At 41.3% G+C, this 21,617-nt stretch overlaps 1 protein-coding gene across 1 annotated transcript in view; it reads right to left on the bottom strand.

Moving 5' to 3' along the window:
- The window catches only part of LAMA2 (laminin subunit alpha 2), a 755,002-nt gene that overhangs the window by 23,489 nt on the left and 709,896 nt on the right, over positions 1-21,617 (bottom strand). Inside the window, exons 55-60 of the mRNA XM_015416769.1 lie at positions 20,154-20,330; positions 19,552-19,700; positions 10,101-10,277; positions 9,521-9,713; positions 4,450-4,509; positions 2,092-2,204 (exon numbers count right to left, since the gene is read on the bottom strand). Of these exons, the coding sequence (XP_015272255.1) occupies positions 2,092-2,204; positions 4,450-4,509; positions 9,521-9,713; positions 10,101-10,277; positions 19,552-19,700; positions 20,154-20,330 (869 nt within the window). The remainder of the gene's footprint in view (positions 1-2,091; positions 2,205-4,449; positions 4,510-9,520; positions 9,714-10,100; positions 10,278-19,551; positions 19,701-20,153; positions 20,331-21,617) is intronic.

The raw sequence follows: 21,617 nt of genomic DNA, 5'->3' as shown, positions 1-21,617 counted from the left end.
CCTATTTATCTACTTGCAATTTCTTGCTTTCGAACTGCTAGGTTGGCAGGAGCTGGAACTAGAGACAGGAGCTCACCCTGTCTTGCGGCACCCGGGTCTTGAACCGCTGAACTACTGACCTTCCACAGCCTGCAGTTCAGTTCTCGAGGTGACAGTTGCGTGGATCACTGTTGCAAGGTCACTGTGTTCAAGGAAAGGAACCAACTGCCTGATCAGCCGAAGATGGTAAAAGGCCGACCTGGCAGTGGCTGTTACCTGGGCCTCCATAGTTAAGGAGGCATCCAGGAGCACTCCCAAACTCCTCATCTCCGGTGCTGGCACCAGTGGTGCCCCATTGAAGGTTGGGAGTGGGATCCCTACCCTCGATCCACCATGGCTCAGGCACAGGACCTCCGTCTTCGTCGGATTAAATTTCAGTCGGCTCAGTCTAAGACAACCAGCCAGGTTATATTCAGGTTCCAAGTAGTACTGAAATTAATAAAGCTTTTTTAAAAAAGTACATATGGCTGGCAGATGGATTTCTGATTACACTGTCCGAATACAGATCTTGGAAACTTCTGTTCAAATCCCTATTCAGCCATGTGACTTAGGGCTACTAACACTAGCCCTGTTTGCAAATTACAGTGAACACACATACAATACATGTACTGTGTAAACTTGATTTTACTTTATACATGGGTTGAGTAATTCTCATGTTACATTTAACTCACATGCAGCTGAACATGTGGTTGAAACCACACATTTATCCAGGTACTGCTCCCGGTTTCATTTGTAAAGTTAATACACATTAGCGCTTTCTTACAAAGAAATGTATGCATATACATGCAGAATGTACATGCCTTCATTATAACATGTGCACAGGGCTTATCTCTCAGCCTTATCTAGCTACAGGGTTCTTGTAAGGATAAAATGGAAGAGTGGAGAGAACCATGTACACTGTTCTCAGCCCTTGGAGGAAGGATGGGTTAGTAAACAGATAGGGAACTAATAAATAACAATGTCAATTTCAACAAACAAATCTAGAAAGTTTCTACGGAATTTATATGAGTAATTCTTCAAAATTAGCTATCACATCAAATAAAACTTAAAGCTTTTAGTGTAATAACTCTAGGAACCTAATGATATTATTTTGCCTTGCTTTTCGCAGGTCTAGGCTACTTAAATTCTCTCTCCTTTATTTCTTTTTGCTAAATCCTTTTGGAAAGGATTTAGAGATGGATTATCAAGTCACACTAATTTTGGAAGCGTGTCAGGCTTAAAATAGAATGTAGGGTTAAAGTAGAATGAAATAAATGTGCAATTATTGAACACACACACACACACACATATATATACACACACACTAACAGTCAAGACGCCCCCTGCATGCAGATATCTAAATCCGCATATTGAGGACACCTAGGGGGCAATCTTCAAGTGTGCAGAAAAATCTGAAAAGTTTTAAAAACTATACAGGGGATATTTAAACCCCTCCAAAAGTAAAAGAGTCCCCTGCGCATGCACACTTACCACTGCGAACTGTGGCAGACCCACGCAGGGCTTGTTGCCACTGTTGCTGGCACCGGCAGTGAGCCTTGGCGGCTAGGAGCCACGGCCTTTGATGTGGTGAAGGGGGAGAAGCCTGGTGGGCCCAGCGGTGGGGAGCCGCGCAGGGCTCGCCACCATTGGTGCTGGGGGGGTGGAGAAGTCTGGTGAGCAGGCAGCTAGGAGCCCACAGGGCTCGCCGCTGTTGCTGCTGTCAGTGGCGGCGGGGGGAGAAGCCTTGGCAGTCCAGCAGCTGGGAGCCGTGGCCGTTGCTGCTGTCGGTGGGGGGGGGAGAAGTCTGGCAGACCACCTGCTGGGCTCACCTGTGGCCACCTCCCCCTCCTCCATGTGGAGCTCCTGCTGTTTCAGTGGCCGGCCACCCAGGAGCTGTGGGGAATACTCCCCCCCACGAGTATTGCAGGTCCCACCTCTTGTTATACAATATTCTTAAAAATATTTTTTGCTCAGTTCCTTGTGCTTGAAGAGACTTGCTTAGAAACATCCAGAGTTCATTGTACGATACTGCTATCAAGAATTTTTTGGACAAATTTCAATAACCAGACTTACCGATTCTTTACTTTGGTGTCATCAAATGCAATGGCAATGTGGCTGTTCCTTGAGAGACCAAACTGCTTGCCATCCTCTAAGGCAATTGGCTCCGTATCAGCAGCACAAAATTCCTGCAAAAAACCACAGTGTCCTAAACCCTTCTTCATGATGCGTTACTTGCTCTCAAAAAGAAAACAGGCAATGTTTTATGTTGAACAATGGGCCTTCTTTCCAGAATCACCTCTGTGCAAGGCAAAGTTCCATTTTCTGCTGTACGGGAGTATTCTGGAATACCGTTCCTCTTTCTCCTTCTAACGCTTCACTTTTTAAATTGAAGCACAAAGGAATAGTAAGTGAGGTTGCATCTGTGTCAGCAGGGTGCATTTTATGTACAAGTAAGTCCAATCTTCTATGGAGGCTTCAGCTTTTTTTTTTAGGCAGCAGCAGTTAAATAATCACCTAAAGGTTAAACAAGTGATGCAAAGCCATCCTTTCCTACCTTATTTACAATTCTTATTTCTCACAACTTTCTCTGCCTCAGGATTAAAATAAAAATACTAATTAGAGCTTTGCTTTTATGAAAAGAGTAGAGGGCTACAACACTAGGCCTACAACTGTCTGCTCCAAAGGGATGCACTGCCATTCACAAAAGTCCTTCTGTGGTTTTCAACTGAGCCAGTAGATTTGGACAGCTTACAGTAGATTTGGACAGCTTACAGTAGCCCCTGTAAGAAGAGCTCTGTAAGCTCGTGGAGGATTGGCTACATTAGGGGTGTGTTGCCTAATATGCAAAGGAGGTCAGTGGCCTCTGCTATCCCAGTACCAGGAACCATAGTGTGAGTCCAGCATTGCAGGAGGAGATGACAGGACAGTTTAGATATAGCACCAGGGGATCCATGAACTGATTTCCCATTTTTAAAAAGGAATAACTAGCAACTGCTGTATATACCCCCCAGGAGGCAATTGTAGGAGCTGACTGAGATTAGGAAAGTGGCCTGGAGGGAAAGGGTTAAACCCTCTACCCAGTTCACGTGACCTTTATTAACTCTTCAAAAATCTTTGAAAGAGCTGTTCATGGATCTCATGACATCATATGAAACTTGATCCTAAGCTGTCCCTTGCAGGGGTGCTACAATCTTCATACTGGATCCTATGTAAAGCATAGTGTTGCTGGAAATTTCTGGAGATTTGAGAATTGAAGCATAGGAAGGGCAGGGTTTGGGGAATAATACTATAAAGTTCACCCTCCAAAGCAGCCATTTTCTCCTTTTATCTATTTTCATCCTGATGCAAATGACTTTCCCCCCTTGTAAAGCATTTCCAAAACATCATAAATGATGCATTAAGAAACAAAAAAATATAGTCTTTAAATGGGGCTTTCCTTTCTTTTGCCCTTCCAGCAACATTTTCCTCACTTGTAAAAGGAGAAAGAAAACTTCACAACTGCCAGGAACTGGTTTCAAATAGTTTGCTGGGACTAAAGTTCTCAATTCACATTCAGATGCAATGAAAAGAGAAAGGAGGAAAGCAGAAAAACACTAGAGACACTTCCAGACATTTTTGAGGGGTGATCAATGAAAATGTGGGTCAAGCCCAATCCACCTGTTCAGAGTGCTGATTGCTAGATGGACAAAATGAGATAAATGTGATCAGTGCTACAATTATGCCCAGAACAGCAACAGACACTCTACCTTCACAACAGGTAAATTCTTAATGACATTTCCTGTTGCACTTCCTAGTTCAGCGCTACCACTGAACCAGGACGTTGAACTAGAAGGGTGTCTGGAAGTGCCCTGTAACAAATGTGCGATGACAGTCTTTTAGCAACCATTACTAGATGCAGGGAAAATTTTTATGTGATCCTGCCTGATTAATACCCACATTAGTTTTAATATAGCCATGTAGTTTTTCTCTCAGTGACAATCCAGAGCTAACTTTTGACTGGAAGGAACAGAAAGATCAAGGCCTATACTCAGTGAGGCTGAAATAATACTAACAATGTCAGTGGAAAATAGTTTAAAGCTTCTGAGTTTACATTTCATCCACAATTTGAAAAAAAAGTTAGACATGTGCATCAGACAAAAGCTTCAAGAAGGAAGGTTTCAATTAACTGCTTTAATTGAAATCTTTCTGGTGTGCTATTTTCTGAATGACAGGAAAATGATGCTTTCAGTTGCTTTCAGCAAATGGGAAGATTGCCATCTGACTGTCTCACACATTTGTCTCCAGACAAAGCTGGCCTGGCACTCGGCAAGTGGGGAAAACACCATTTAGTACCAAAGGAAGAAGATAACATCAGTGAAACAGCACTGCAGTTCATCTGGCTGTGTTAAATAAAACAACTGAAAGAAACCAGGGGAAAACAGTAGAAGATACCGTCAGGGCATCAAAGGCAGCTGAAATACCGGCGCTCTTCACTTCAGCAGCAAGCAAATCCTGAGAAGCAGTAAATAACATGAGGCAAGAGCGGCAGTCACTGATGTCACACATTGAAGCACTTCTAGCAGAAGGTGGCTGCAGAACTTTTAGTAGCTAAAAGGTAAAGGTAAGGGTTCCCTTGCTCGAAAGCCAGTCGAATCCGACCCTAGGGTTGCGGTGCTCATCTCCGTTTCAAAGGCGAAGAGCCAGCGATGTCCGAAGACGTTTCCGTGGTCATGTGGCCGGTATGACTAAACACCAAGGCGCATGGAACGCTGTTACCTTCCCACCAAAGTGGTACCTATTTATCTACTTGCAATTTCTTGCTTTCGAACTGCTAGGTTGGCAGGAGTTTTAGTAGCTAGAGCCCTCTTAACACAATACACCATCTACCAGGATTTAAAAATCCAGGTTTTACCTGATAATGAAGATCTTGCCAGCAAAATGTGAATGAAGGAATGCTTAAGCCTATATTAAGTGCAGCACTAAATGCAGAATGAAGACATAGCAAATGATTGTGAAAGTAGTCACAACCCTCCAGAAGTGAACTTGTTTAGCACCAAGGACATACACTACAAAAGCATCTTTAAAAATGTGGTGAAAATGCTTAAGCTGACAAGCGATACACTAAAACAAGTAAGTTTAAGAAAGAACAAAGACATCCCCAGCTCACTGTAACCTTAAGGCTGCTGAACATTACATGGAATTATATTGGTCTAAAACAGTGGCACTCACTTCTCAGCTCATAGAGAGCATATCTACAATTGCCATCAACCAAAATAGCCATCTGTACTTCCATCCTTGGTATGAGGTCTGAAAATCAGGCAGGCTGGCAGCTTACCCGTTTCTTCAGTGGCAGCTACTTGAAGGTGGAAACCATTTATCAGCCACAAACCCCTCTGGTTTGTCTTGTCCACCTTTCTGAAACATGGGGCAGGTCCCACTAGGGGTGTGCACAAAAAATCAGTATTTTTTGGATTCAGGTATATTGAACCCCCAAAATATTGGTATTTCCCAATATGCCTGAATCCCAATATCAGAATGGCATTGAGATATGGGAAATATTGCTGAATATTTTCAGCTCCATTATACCCTATGGGGACCATTGTAGTCAATGGTCCCTGTAGGCTATAATGGAGATTCAATCTGGGCGTATCTGGAGTTCTGGGGGGCTGTTTTTTGAGATAGAGGCACCAAATTTGCAGTATAGCTACTGGTGCCTCTCCTCAAACCTCCCCCCCCAAGTTTCAAAAAGACTGGCCCAAGGGGTCCAATTCTATGGGCCCTAGAAGAATGGGTCTCCATCTTCCATCGTTTCCAATGGAGGGGGGAAAGGCATTTGAAAGGACGTGGTCCCTTTAAATGCCTTCTCCAAGCCGTGGTACAACTCCACATCATGGCAAGTGTACTCCAAAGGCATTTAAAGGGACCATGGTCTGTTTAAATGCCTGAGAGTTCATTCTGAAGGCATTTAAATGGACTGAGAAGCCTTTAAATGCCCTGTAACTGTAGCTATCTGGTGGTTCTGAAAAATCATCAACATTTGCTGTTGGAGTTGCAAATAAGAAACTAGGAAATGCAAATAAGGAACCTGGAACTAGTTTTTACCATCTGAGAAGTCGGAGAAAATAAATGTTAAAAATTAAAACTCAGATTCTGTCATTAAAAAAAAGAAAGAAGCATGTTATTTGGACCAAAACAGCCTCAAAAGTCATAACAGTGCTAATAGCACATTTGGAAAACAAACTCTTCAATAGATCTTGGTCATCAAGGACATTACAACATATTAATTGTTGTCAAAATTATTCATGTTCAAAAAGCAAAGGTATCCTTGAAAATAATGTACATTGATGTAGCTTGTTTTACATAAAAATCTTTATAGTATACACTGTGATTGAGTAAAGCCTTGTCTAAGAAACACATAAGTAAGACAAAATATTTCATTGGGATTTTTTTCAGTGCTTCCCCAAATTAAAAAAAAAAATTCTACAGAAAAATTAAAAATGGTCTGGGGGAAAACTGCTCCTCCCATTTCCCCTCCCCAGGCCTTCACACCTCTAGGTCATGCCCACGACCACTACGGACGAAGAAATCTCAATCGATAATCGATATTATCTCAGCATAAATGGAAACTGGTGTGTTTCATGCTTCTTGCTCTGCCATCTCAGAAGAAATGGTCCTTCCAAAATCTTAATTTAAAAAGTTTTAGCTCTTAACTTAAAATATATTATTTTTAATGCATCATTTCACAAAAAAGTTAAATAGTTCAAAAGACAAATACAGTACCATCAACTGATCCGACAAAACTGGTTTACTGTAAGTAATAATACTACTTAGTTATCCATATTAAAAGCACTTCACACACTCCTTACACATATGCAGGCCCATATTATTATCCATCTAGGGCAGATGGGAGGACTGAAGGATAGGGTTAAAATATGGCTTGCCCAAATAAAAATGTCCTGCCCCTTTAACAGAACTTTAATGTGTGGAAATGGGCATGTGAAGCTTTTCAAGGCATGTGAAAAGCCACCGAGTCTCTAAAATGGAGACTGAATAAATCTCCCTCATGTAGACCATGGGATATACTGCTAACCTCATCTCCAAAATAGTGTGTGTTTATATATGAACCCACAATGTCTTAAAGAGAGAAATCATACACCTATGATCTATAGTGCTGTTGAATACACTGAAAATTTAAAAAGTACTGCTAACCTCATCTCCAAAATAGTGTGAACCCACAATGTCTTAAAGAGAGAAGTCATACCCCTATGATCTATAGTGCTGTTGCATACACTGAAAATTTTAAAAGGTTTTTTTTTTTTTTGTATTTCCAAGGAAGACATCTGAGATAGGGATTAATTTATTTTCTTTTTTCCATTTATGAATAGACATCATCGTTTGCCATCTTATTACTTGCAAAAACTACTATTTTTTACTTTTTTCTTGGTTATGAGGCACCTAATAAATATACCTCCTATTATCTGCCTGGAAAAGCTGGAACATCTAACAAAGTTACGTGGATTGGAAGTGACTAAAAATAAACATTTAGTACAAAACTTGTTTCATGCTTAAAAGTAAAGGTACAGGTTCCCTTGCTCGAAAGCCAGTCGAATCCGACTCTAGGGTTGCGGTGCTCATCTCCGTTTCAAAGCCGAAGAGCCAGCGCTGTCCGAAGACGTTTCCGTGGTCATGTGGCCGGCATGACTAAACACCAAGGCGCACGGAACGCTGTTCAGCATCTTAACCACTTGAGCCACCGCAGCTCCTGTTTCATGCTTAGGATAGTCCAATTGTACCCTGTCTCACAGCTGTGTAATTTGAACATGGGGAACCAGCTTTAGGTCAGAAATCATTTAGTTCAACCAATTTACATGACTCTATTAAATTACTGAACTATATGCTTTTTTAAAAATATGCAAACTGCAATCATGTATTATCTTCCATATGTCACAATTTCGCCACCTTGTGGGAATTAATAAAAATGCTGCTTTGTACTGCATACAGAAAAATCAATTGTCCACAAACAGAAAGACTGATCTAGGCTAGAAAATAATCATCATATGCTTTGTGATCCTTTCAACAGACCATGTTAAGGTACCAAGTCTGCTTGGGTTAAATAGAGAGTTCCAGAAATACTGATCTGAATGAGACAACCTCTCCACATAGTAATGAAAAGGGAGTTAGAATTATTTATTTATTTAAAATATTTCTGTGCTACCTTTCCACCCAAATGTAGTCCCCAAGGCACTGAACATTGAAACATCTGAACATTAAAACATTTAAAATAAAATATAAAATAATGCAATAAAACATATGAACACATAAACACACAACACTAGGGAAGAAGGCCAATGACAGTAATTAGGAGTATCCAACACCAAACAAGTCTTCACCTGCTGGCAGAAGACTATGATAGAGAGACACAGATAAATATCCTTGTGGAGGGAGTTCCACAGTTTTGGTGCCATGACCAAGAACCCCCCTTTTTTGGTTGTCACCTTGCCTCAGATTGTAGAGGCACCCCAAGCAGGGCCTTTGAAGATGACTGGAGTGGACTGGTAGGAGATTAAGGAGATGGTATTGGACGTGTAGAGGTATTGGTTTGCTTTTGGACATGGAGTGGTACTGGCTTGCTTTTTCTGAATGGCTTATCTTTCTACAGCAATACCTTTAATGAAACCAGCAAACAGATGTCATGCTTTTGTCACAGGCAACAAAGTGGAATGTTTGAAATGCTGACATTTTGACCTCTAATAAACTCTATCTCTTGGAAGAGGAATGAAATTCTGTAATGGGATCCCTTCTGTAAACTTCCTCTGCGCATGGAAGTCTTCGATCCAACTCAGTATGTTTTGAAACACAGCAAATGCTGCATCTATTCATATAAAAAGAATAGTGCCATTGAGATGTCAGATGAAAGCAATGGCTAACACGATGCACGTTTATAAATTACGCATGGGGTGAAAGAAGTGGACAGAAAGAGAGCTTTTCCTCCCTATCCCATAATTAAGGAGCACACAATTAAATTGTTGGGAAATAGGTTCAGAACAGTTAAAAGGTAATGAATGCACTTCTCTACTCAACAAAAAATTAAACTGTGGCGTTCACTGTTAAGGGAAGGAGTGATGACCACAAGCAGAGATTGCTTTAAAGGACAGTAGACAGATTCAGGGAGGAAAGGTCTATTAATGTCTACTAGCTACTGTGCCTGAAGGAAGCCTCCCTATCCAGAGGCAGCAAACCTCTGAATACCAGTGCAGGGATGCCACCTACGCTTTTTTGCCCTTCAGGGCAAGCAGTGGGCTGTTGTGTGAAACAGGATGCTGGACTACTGGTCCAATCTATCAGACTCTCCTTATGTTGTTATGAAGGCTCTATTGTCTACATCAGGGTGGCCAAACTGCATCTCGGGAGCCGCATGTGGCTCTTTCACACAGTCTAATTTAATGTTAATAAAAAATGCATTTCCCAGTCTTGCATGAGAACGATTCAAAAGATATATGCCACAGAAACAAATCACACTTACATGTGAGGGTGGTAAGGGTGGTAGAGGAGGAGGAGTTGCAATTTCTTTCTTCTCCTTAGCATCTGGTTCTGGATGGACCAAGTCTGTTGTGCGGGAAATTTTATCTTCCTCTTTTTCTGGCAGTGGTCCCAGATCAGGACACTGGCCAATATCTGCATTTTCAAATGACACTGGCTGGGCGAAGTCCATTGGCCTAAGGAGATACAGTGAAATCAGTGATGGCAAATGGGATCAGCTTTTCAACGGTGACTTTTTACTTATAAATTACTTAAATTTATAATTATAAGAAATCTTCAAGGGAGATTATGAGTTTGGTTTTTGAATGTTGCCAACATATTTCTGGATTTGCTTTCTTACATTCAACCCACTCTTATAGTCCTCAGAAACTAGTTTTGTTTTCTTTTTTTTTAACTGAATCAAAAGTTAACAGTGGAATTGGGAACATCACAACGCTTATTATATTGACTATAGGATTATACAATTTGTATATATTGTTGACAGCCATACGTCACTAAGATTGGGATGTGGGATGGGAAAAACTGCTTGGCTACTAGGACCAACATTAATAAAACATACTTACACGGCATTGATGACAAGATTCCATATACAGCCTTCAAAAGGAGGAATGTTCCTGATAGGGGCTGTGTGAAACTCAGGTGGTGTCCCTCCCACAAAAAGCTTCTTAACGGAAATAGGTTGGTCTGTTTGGAGTCTCTGAAACTGGCTTCTGTCTTCATCTACTTGTATAGCAAACAGTCTGCAAACCAATTAAAAGTCAATTAATAATATACAAATGGCCTAGCTCAAGCTTTGCCCTGTACACTAAGGGGAGAATTGTGTGTATTAATTTCAGGTACACGCATATTTCCTGTTCCTGAGTGAACTGATTCATATATTAGAGAAAAGATACTAGGGTAAGATTAAAATATTGCTGTTCACTGGGACTAGTTGCCCGAAGAGGTTGTGCAAGAAGACTGGGGTATGGTTGGAAGGCATATGAGGCAGCCACCGTGATGAAGCTGAGTGAGTGTGGGACTGGTCGGTGTCTAGCTGCGAGACATCTTAGGAACTCTATATGTACCACCTTGAGTTCAATGACTGGTTTGTAACTGTAAATAAATAAAGCTTACAGAAGCAACTGACAGAGTCACATAAATATGGGGTATTCTGTATACAGGCAGGGCAGTTGGGCTAGATGATTCTCTGAATCTTCTCAGCTCTGATTTTATAATAATATCAACAATATTATCCTTTATTAGATGCCTGAGACATTTTGGTAACAATTTTTTCGTAAAGTTGGACATTTCTATAGTTGGCTTGACTCCTCCTCAGTAAATATACATTGTGGCTGGCTACACTGCTAATATTTTTCAATGCCCTCTGCTATCGTTCAAGTTACCAGAGAAAACATTTATACATTTTGGCACAGAAGACCAGCACACAATAGTATGCTTTAGCACTCAACACTAGCCTATAATTATCCTAGAATGGGAAGCAATTAGTTCATAATTATATGGGCAATTAGCTTTCTGAAGAGTTTTCAAAAACGTCCTCTGCTTTTAATCAAATAAAGCCTCTGTGATGACTAGCAGATGAAAGGGTTTGTTTAATAAATTATTTCTTTTATTTCTAGTCCAGTTCAGTTTACAAAAAAAGTCTTTTGTGTGTGTGTGTGTGTGTGTATATATATATATGTTTGTACAAGGAGTTATTAAGAAACTTTAAGAGCGAACCATCTATATTTCTGTCCACTAGAGGGTACTGTGAAAGCAATTATATGCTCTTAGCTGTTAATACAAGATAATAGGTTAATATCATCCTGTATATTATATATGGTTATGTTACACTAAAAGGATTTCTTTTGGCATAGTCTATTAGATAGTGCATTATTATCAATACTTGTCAGCTTGTGTTCGGTGATAGGAATATTGCTGACCTTTTTTAAAAAAATATGTTTTTATGAACTGAAACTTGACAAAATAAATAACAGTACCAATGTAGTTGGAAAAGATTTTTGCTTGGGGTCTGTGTATTCATTTAAAACAGTTTTCCATGACCTTTCCACCATTGTTCGAGGGTGGCACCCCAACCCTCATACTCACCCTCTCCACAGGGACTTTCAGGGTGGGTGGGTTGGGTGGGGCTCCAGCAGTGGGCAGTGTGGCTTAGATGCCTCCAGGCTGGGCAGCTCCACTGGGAGCTGCAGGGAGTGAGGCCACATCTAGAGCCATGCCAGCAGCAGCCTCAGTGCCTGGCAGGGGCCTTGGAAGAGAGATGGGGCTCAGCCAGCAGTCTGCTTCAGGAAGGGTTGCCAGCTCTGGGTTGGGAAATAACTAGAGATTTGAAGGGTGGGTTTTGGGGAGGGGAGGAACCTCAGCAGGGTATAAGTCTGTTGAATTCATTATCCAAAGCAGCCATTTTCTCCAGGGGAACTGATCTTGGTAATCTGGAGATCAGCTGTAATAGCAAGAGGTCTCCATGTACTACCTGGAGGTGACAACCCTAACATCAGAGCACAGGCTGCCGGGGGGGGGGTGACATCAACTCTGGCCTTCTAGGGGTTTGCATAGCCTGACCAAGTGACATTTTGTAACCTCAGGGAGGGTGGGGTAGCAGAGGAGAATGCCCAACAGGAGAGCCCACTAGGCCAGAGTCCTCTTACTTGTTAGGGGCTCTGCACCAGAAGGAGGAGGCTTGGGGGAGCCTGTGGCTGTCCCATGCCCAAAAAATCCTTTATTAGGCCAGCCCAGGGACAGTCAGGGAGGAAGGGCCTTGCTAGTTCTTTGCAGCAAGTGGACTGACTCAAGGCCAGAGAGGCCTCAGGGTGAAGCTGAACACCCTTCCTCTCCCTAAACGGAGGCCCATCCTGAGGGCTCACCAAAGAAAGGATGGTGGACTATTGTATACTCTGACATGCTGGAGCTGGAGCTGGAGCATGTCAGCCATATATGGCCATCCCAGCAGCTTACAAAAACAATAATAAAACAGCAATTTTAGAAATTAAAAAAGGAGAATATCTAATGCCCTTTTTTGTTTGTTTGTTTTTGTTCTTTAAGTTATAGTTTGGGACCAGCATCACTATTTACGGGTGTTATGTTGACTTTTAAGACTGAAGCTGGAAGATATGATTAAAGGAAACATTGAGTTTTAGTTGGGTTACAAATAGTGGATACAAATAGTAGATAGAATAGGCTGTGTAGTCCCATCCTTTGTACAAGTTGGCTTAAGAAAAAGAAAATTTAAAGAAGCTGACTCTTAAATAATTTTTTTAAAAAACAATAAAATAAAATAAAGAATATTATAAAAATGGTATTGCGGGTGGATTACAACAAAATATGTAAGGAGGAATCTTTGGACATAATTTTCTCTCCAAGGCAGGTGGGAACTTAGCTGTTTGTTTGCTCCCTCTTTGGGATTAGAATTGATTAGAACTGAAAAAGTGAAAGAGGAGAAAACCAGTTCGCCGCGCCGCGCGCTTCTTCATTGCGCGCAGGTGTGTGTTGTGATCGGCACCTCTCCCTACCCACGGAAGCTCCACAGTACCTCCACAGAACCTCCACAGTAGGTCTGATCGCTTTACTGCATGTTAGTTTGCCCCGGGGCAAACAGCCACACTTCTCCTCTGCAGTTTCCTGCCCGTGTGACAGGGGCCAATGAATAGTAAAGTTAAATTGGATGCTGAGTGAAAATAGTCAGAATCAGATAGATGTTTAATTAGCAAGGTATTTTCAATAAAGTGGTTTATTAAAACATTGGATATTTAATATTTGAAATGTGGCTCTATAGGGAGATATTTAAAATTTAATAAATTTAATAGAATAAATTTTGACAATTTCATAGAGAGGCATGAAATACATGATTTGTAAAACCAATGAGATGATAGCATATTAGAGATATGGAATGAATAATTGATTATTAACTATATCTTAATTCTACACATGGACATCACCAGATGGGCAACACCGAAACCAGATTGATTATATCATTTGCAGTCAAAGATGGAGAAGCTCTATACAGTCAGTCAAAACAAGACCTGGAGCTGACTGTGGCTCAGATCATGAGCTAGTCATCGCAAAATTCAGACTTAAACTGAAGAAAGTTGGGAAAACCATTCAGGTTCGACCTAGATCACTTCCCTTATAAATATACAGTGAAGGTGAAGAATAGGTTTAAACGACTAGATTTGATAGAAAGAGTGCCTGAAGAACTATGGATGGAGGTTCATGACATTGTACAGAAGGCAGCAATCACCACCATCCCAAAGGAAAAAAAAATGCAAGAAAGCAAAGTGGCTGTCTGATGAGGCTTTACAAATAGCAGAGGAAATAAGGAGAGTGAAAGGCAAAGGTGAAAAGGAAAGATTTACCCAACTGAATGCAGATTTCGAGAGAACAGCAAGGAGAGATAAGGAGGCTTTCCTGAATGAACAATGCAATGTAATAGAGAAAAAGAATAGAATGGGAAGGACTAGAGATCTCTTCAAGAAAACTGGAGAAATCAAGGGAATGTTCCGTCCAAAGCTGGCCATGATAAAGGACAAAAATAGTAGGGACCTAACAGACGTAGAAGAGATTAGGAAAAGATGGCAAGAATACACAGAACATCTATACAAGAAGGACCTCAATGTCCCTGACAACCACGATGGTGTAATCACTGACCTCGAGCCAGACATACTGGAATGCGAAGTCAAATGGGCATTACTAACAGCAAGGCTAGCGGACGTAATGGTATCCCAGCTGAGCTATTCAAAGTCTTAAAAGATGATGCTGTTAAAGTGCTGCGCTTTATATGCAGCTTTGAGAATGACAGGAGTACTCTGTCCATGAATGTTAGCTGTATAATGTGTCTTTTGTAGAACTGGAAAAAAAAAAAAAAAAGCATCCATACAACTATTAAGAAAGCTGTCCCCCTTTTTGGAAGACTTCATGCAAGGAGAAGCGGGCTTTTAGTTCTGGAAACTCCCATTGGGGCTTGACTTTTAAAACACTGATGCAAAATGGTCTGGTAGTTATCAATCTGTATGTACTGAATGTTATTGCTTATTGAATGTAATGAATATTTTTAACTGACTAGGATGAAATAATGATACACTATGCACTTTACTAAATAATGATTATAAATGGAATACATTAGTTTGTTATAAGGTTTTTGCAGTGTATATTTATTTGTTGCTAGATTCTCCTAACTGCAGCTTGGGTTGCTTCAGCGCTTTATATGCCAGCAAATTTGGAAAACACAACAGTGGCTACAGGATTGGAAAATATCAGTTGCATTCCAATCCCAAAGAAGGGCAGTGCCAAGGAATGTTCAAACTATCGCACAATTGTACTCATTTCACACACTAGCAAGGTCATGTTAAAGATCCTACAAGCTAGGCTTCAGCAGTACGTGGATAGAGAACTGTCAGAAGTAAAAGCTGGGTTTCAAAGAGGTAGAGGAACTAGAGATCAAATTGCCAACATTCGCTGGATTATGGAGAAAACAAGAGAGTACCAGAAAAACATCTACTACTGCTTCATTGACTATGCTAAAGCCTTTGATTGTGTGGATCACAACAAACTGTGGCAAGTCCATAAAGAGATAGGAGTACCAGACCACCTCACATGTCTCTTGAGAAACCTGTATAAGGGTCAAGAAGTGACAGTTAGAACCGGATATGGAACAACTGATTGGTTTAGCATAGGAAAAGGAGTACGACAAGGATGTATATTGTCACCCTGCTTATTTAATTTATATGCAGAGTACATCATGCTAAATGCCTGGCTGAATCATAAGTGGGAATTAAGATTGCTGGGAAAAACATCAACAGCCTCAGATATGCAGAGGATACCACTCTAATGGCAGAAAGTGAAGAGGACCTAAACAGCCTCTTGCTAAGGATGAAAGAGGAGAGTGCAGAAGCTGGCTTGAAACTCAACATCAAAAAAAGTAAGATCATGGCATCCGGCCCCATCACTCCTTGGCAAATAGAAGGGGAAGTCATGGAAGCAGTGACAGAATTCATGTTCCTGAGATCCAAGATCACTGCAGACAGTGACTGCAGCCATAAAATTAAAAGATGCCTGCTCCTTGAGAGGAAAGCGTTGGAAACCTAGACAGAATAATGAAAAGTAGAGACATCACTGTGCCAACAAAAGTCTGTATGGTCAATGCAATGGTATTCCCAGTAGTAATGTATGGCCGTGAGAGTTGGACCATAAGGAAGACTGAGCGCTGAAGAATAGATTGGTGCTGGTGAATTATGGTACTGGAGAAAACTCTTGAGAGTCCCTTGGACTGCAAGGAGATCAAAATCAGGTAATCCTAAAGGAAATTAACCCTGATTGTTCCCTGGAAGGCCAGATACTGAAGCTGAAGCTCAAATACTTTGGCCACCAAATGAGAAGGAGCACTCACTGGTGAAGACCCTGATGCTGGGAAAGACTGAAGGTAAAAGAAGAAGGGGATGGCAAGGGATGAGATAGTTAGACAGTGTTATCGATGCAACGAACATGAAATTAAGCAAACTCCTGAGCACAACGGAAGACAGGAAAGCCTGGCGTGATGTGGTACATGGGGTCGCAAAGAGTCAGACTCAATGGTGCGACTGAACAACAACAACAACAATTAGAAAGGGAGTAGGAGGTACCATCTGAAGTAACAGGAGCTTAAAAGTTACTAGTTAAATCAGTCTCCTTAGGCTTCTAAGCCAATATGCCTCTGTGTGGTTCTGAAAGAGCTGCAGAGTAGAAGATGACTGACAAGTCTCACCACACTTTCAGATGTTTGCTGGTTTCTATGATCTGTGCCTCAGAGTTGATGACATTCATTCCTGGATTTTTCTTTCTCTTTGATCATACTTAGAGTTTGAGTTGCCCTGCTTAGCTTTATTTGAAACTGGGACCAAAAAAACCAAGGTAGTTGAATCCCCTCCTCTGGCAAGTAGTCTGGCTTTTTTGAGCCCATTTCTGAGGTAAAAATAACTGGAAATGGTCACTTCACCAATGTTCTGGTCCTGCTGGTGGACCTCCTGATGGCACCTGGGTTTTAGCCACTGTGTGCCACGGAGTGTTGAACTGGATAGGCTATTGGCCTGATTCAACATGGCTTCTCTTATGTTCTTATCCTACCCTCTGCTTCACTTTCTCTCTCATCATCCTTCTTGTTCCTCCTCTTTACCCTGTGGTTGCTATGGCTGGCAGTACTGGAAATTGTGGGGGGTCTTTCAAATATGGCCAGGTAGGAAGGGTTCTTCTACTCTTTTTTCCATCCTGACCTCCCTTTCGCTTCTCGAGCATTTCAGCATCCATCATGGGTCCATTAGTTGTCAGAAACCCTGATCACAACATTTGCAAGGGTGCCCTGGGTGTACCTCAGACACTTGCTGAAATACTGGGTGGTGGATGAAGAGGAGGCTGTAAGGGAGAGAGTCTCTAACTGTTGTTGCCTGACTGGTGAGCCAGCCAGCCAGCCAGCCAGCCAGCCAGCCAACCAGTCAAATGACCACAACTACTGCCATAGCCATCACAAGTGGAGAACAAAGGAAGAAAGCAAGGAGAGAGACAGGAATTCATCTCTGGTTCACATTTGAGCTGAGAAAAATTCAGGTCTGTAATACTAAACTAAGTCATAAAGGTAACCTTTATGAGCTGCCAAAACTTGTATTTCTGAAGAAAGGGAATGCAAGCTTTGGTGCCATCCAAAGCATATTCAGGGAGTACAAGGTCTGATTGATTTTTAATGGTAATGTGTGAAGGTATAGAACACTTCTGTGTTTTGCAATCTAATCCTAAAAGAAACAGGCCAGTTTTCTTGGTTATAAGATGGAAGTTCTAGTTTCACTTCAGTGTGGGTGGCATTAACTTTCAATGTTGCCTTTTCCTTCTCTCTCCAAACTGTACCTTAATATTAGTTCAAGATCCAATTCCTCATCCACACAAATTAGATTAATAAAGTGTATTTGCAAAAAGTATCAAAGGTTAAACACAGCAATTTAGATTAATGAAAATCTTAAGTGGCACTGCCTACACTAAAGAATGACCTATGCCATAATGAAATCATCACTGTCAGAACATGACTTTTAAATGAAAACTGCATAGTGATTCCATTAGTCTATTCTCATAATTTCAAGTTGACTAGAAAATTTTTTCAGGGTTAATATACTACAAATCCAACCCCCCCCCCCCCCAATATTCTTATTTATTACCCTCCAAGTCTTTCTATCCGGATGGAATGTTCTCGGCCATCATGAAACTCGCCAGATTCAGGCTTGATGGTTAACCTACGAGGGTCCTTTGTCCCTGTAGAAATGTGCACTTCTAATCGACCTCTGTTTAGAAACACTGCATAATAGATCTGCAATGAGAAACCAGTATTATTAGAGATGCAACCTTTTCAAAAGAACTATTACTCTGAGCTTGTTGTTCTTCCAAGGCCATTCCCTAACAAAGCATATTCTTCCCCTTTATGTATGATAGAAAAATATCGTGTCACAAATTATTCCATTAAAAAAAAAATCTGGAACTTGTTATGAATGCATTTCAAATTTTAGCTACTGACAACAATGGCTTGATATTAACCTGCACATAACGTAGCGGCCAGGACTTCTTCCCCTTTAAAAACAGTCCCCTTCAACAAAGCTTTGATAAGAACAACTTTGAAGAGGTAACCCCCGGCCTCTTGTTTTGTTTCTGTTAGCATGTTCAACCCTTTGTTGAAATAATTTATTTGACAGTGCAGGACTTGAACACTGTTATCTGCTCACTGCACTGCAAGAAAGCACAAGCCAAACAAGGAATCATTCTGTACCTGCCCAGTCTGCCTGCGTTTCCTTCTTGGGGTTACAGGGGCCCCATTTGTACCAAAGAGTATGATGCCAGATTCGTTCCTAGTGCTGAAAGACAAGTTGATTTCTGTTCCCACATCAAACGAAATAGGTGGCAGCTCCACAAAGCCCGGTTTAGGGAAGCTCACTGTGTAGACATTCTGTAGAACAGAAGGAATCGAATCAGCATGGTCTGTAACAGAAACACTGTATTGCAGTACCAAATCACAATACGTAGCACAGCCGCTTACTTTCAATCAGTTGCTATACAAGCATCTGTTTAATTTGCTAATAATTCAGTATTAGAAAACATCTGGAAACCTCAGATTCAGCCAACAATAGCCGTATGGTCAGGACTGTATGCAGCTGGTTTCCAGGCACAATTTCAAGAACTGATTTTAACTTAAGCTGTAAACAGCTTGAGATGAAGTTTTCTGAAGAGATTTACCAATTCACTACAATCACCATCAAAGACCCTGATTTGGGTGTCCCTTCCTTTAGAGGTTAGTAAAGTGGTGACTGGTCCTTTGTAGCTGTGGCATTGCATTTGTGGCATAGTCTGCCCAGACAGATGCACTTCGCACCACTGCTTCTGCCTTTTAGGCAGAACATGAAGCCCATCAAGTTTGACTGAACTACTGGAATATTTGCTATGAGTAGTTTGTATTATATGGTTGAGCCTTGAGAAGTTCTTGAAAAGGTGGCATGTAGATTATTTGAGCTATTAAGTAAATATTTTTCATCACTGCTGTGGTTGCCAGGGATGTGGAATAGTACAGAATAACCCGATCTTGTCAGATTTCAGAAGCTAAGCAGGGTTGGTACTTTGATGGGAGACCACCAAGAAAGTCTTTACAGAGGAAGGCAATGGCAAATCACCTCTGCTTACCTCTGCCTTGAAAACCCTATGGGGTCACCATAAGTCAGCTGCTACTTGATGGCACTTTGCACACACATAGTTGCTAAATTGCAACCCAGAGATTCATATTATAGCAAAAACCTTCCAGCTTAGAGGGATATGAGGCAGCTGTGAATTCTACCCATCCTTTCCTTCATCCTATTATGTGGAAGCTTCCTTCTCCTATCGGCTGAAATAAGCTAGACTCCAGGTATGCTGCACAGCAGGTGGAGGAAGGACAGATGACATGACTAGTGGGGTTAGTCAGAAGTCATGTCTGCAATGAAGAGATACCAAACCCCCCCCCCCCCCCATATTCTTATTTATTACCCTCCAAGTCTTTCTATCCGGATGGAATGTTCTCGGCCATCATGAAACTCGCCAGATTCAGGCTTGATGGTTAACCTACGAGGGTCCTTTGTCCCTGTAGAAATGTGCACTTCTAATCGACCTCTGTTTAGAAACACTGCATAATAGATCTGCAATGAGAAACCAGTATTATTAGAGATGCAACCTTTTCAAAAGAACTATTACTCTGAGCTTGTTGTTCTTCCAAGGCCATTCCCTAACAAAGCATATTCTTCCCCTTTATGTATGATAGAAAAATATCGTGTCACAAATTATTCCATTAAAAAAAAAATCTGGAACTTGTTATGAATGCATTTCAAATTTTAGCTACTGACAACAATGGCTTGATATTAACCTGCACATAACGTAGCGGCCAGGACTTCTTCCCCTTTAAAAACAGTCCCCTTCAACAAAGCTTTGATAAGAACAACTTTGAAGAGGTAACCCCCGGCCTCTTGTTTTGTTTCTGTTAGCATGTTCAACCCTTTGTTGAAATAATTTATTTGACAGTGCAGGACTTGAACACTGTTATCTGCTCACTGCACTGCAAGAAAGCACAAGCCAAACAAGGAATCATTCTGTACCTGCCCAGTCTGCCTGCGTTTCCTTCTTGGGGTTACAGGGGCCCCATTTGTACCAAAGAGTATGATGCCAGATTCGTTCCTAGTGCTGAAAGACAAGTTGATTTCTGTTCCCACATCAAACGAAATAGGTGGCAGCTCCACAAAGCCCGGTTTAGGGAAGCTCACTGTGTAGACATTCTGTAGAACAGAAGGAATTGAATCAGCATGGTCTGTAACAGAAACACTGTATTGCAGTACCAAATCACAATACGTAGCACAGCCGCTTACTTTCAATCAGCTGCTATATAAGCATCTGTTTAATTTGCTAATAATTCAGTATTAGAAAACATCTGGAAACCTCAGATTCAGCCAACAATAGCCGTATGGTCAGGACTGTATGCAGCTGGTTTCCAGGCACAATTTCAAGAACTGATTTTAACTTAAGCTGTAAACAGCTTGAGATGAAGTTTTCTGAAGAGATTTACCAATTCACTACAATCACCATCAAAGACCCTGATTTGGGTGTCCCTTCCTTTAGAGGTTAGTAAAGTGGTGACTGGTCCTTTGTAGCTGTGGCATTGCATTTGTGGCATAGTCTGCCCAGACAGATGCACTTCGCACCACTGCTTCTGCCTTTTAGGCAGAACATGAAGCCCATCAAGTTTGACTGAACTACTGGAATATTTGCTATGAGTAGTTTGTATTATATGGTTGAGCCTTGAGAAGTTCTTGAAAAGGTGGCATGTAGATTATTTGAGCTATTAAGTAAATATTTTTCATCACTGCTGTGGTTGCCAGGGATGTGGAATAGTACAGAATAACCCGATCTTGTCAGATTTCAGAAGCTAAGCAGGGTTGGTACTTTGATGGGAGACCACCAAGAAAGTCTTTACAGAGGAAGGCAATGGCAAATCACCTCTGCTTACCTCTGCCTTGAAAACCCTATGGGGTCACCATAAGTCAGCTGCTACTTGATGGCACTTTGCACACACATAGTTGCTAAATTGCAACCCAGAGATTCATATTATAGCAAAAACCTTCCAGCTTAGAGGGATATGAGGCAGCTGTGAATTCTACCCATCCTTTCCTTCATCCTATTATGTGGAAGCTTCCTTCTCCTATCGGCTGAAATAAGCTAGACTCCAGGTATGCTGCACAGCAGGTGGAGGAAGGACAGATGACATGACTAGTGGGGTTAGTCAGAAGTCATGTCTGCAATGAAGAGAAGAGAAGGAATTATGGGAAGAGAAGAGGAGATTGGATGAATGGGGAGTTTTAGGCTATCATAGATCTCTGGTTTATAACCTGGCAACCACTGTCATGGGAGCTGTCCTACAAGTCACCTCTGTGCCTGAAAAGCATAATGTGATAATACTTACTCATATGACTGCTTTCAAGAGATTATCCTACATGGAGTAATGCTGAGAGCAAGTTGGGAGTACACTGTCTAAATTCTTCCCACACGAAAGTCTTCCCTCACTGTTA

Source organism: Gekko japonicus, unplaced genomic scaffold (assembly GCF_001447785.1).
Source record: "Gekko japonicus isolate JY-2015 unplaced genomic scaffold, Gekko_japonicus_V1.1 scaffold92, whole genome shotgun sequence".
Lineage (NCBI taxonomy): Eukaryota > Metazoa > Chordata > Lepidosauria > Squamata > Gekkonidae > Gekko > Gekko japonicus.
The sequence above is the reverse complement of the archived record's forward strand: the minus strand, read 5'-3'. Positions and strand labels throughout refer to the sequence as shown.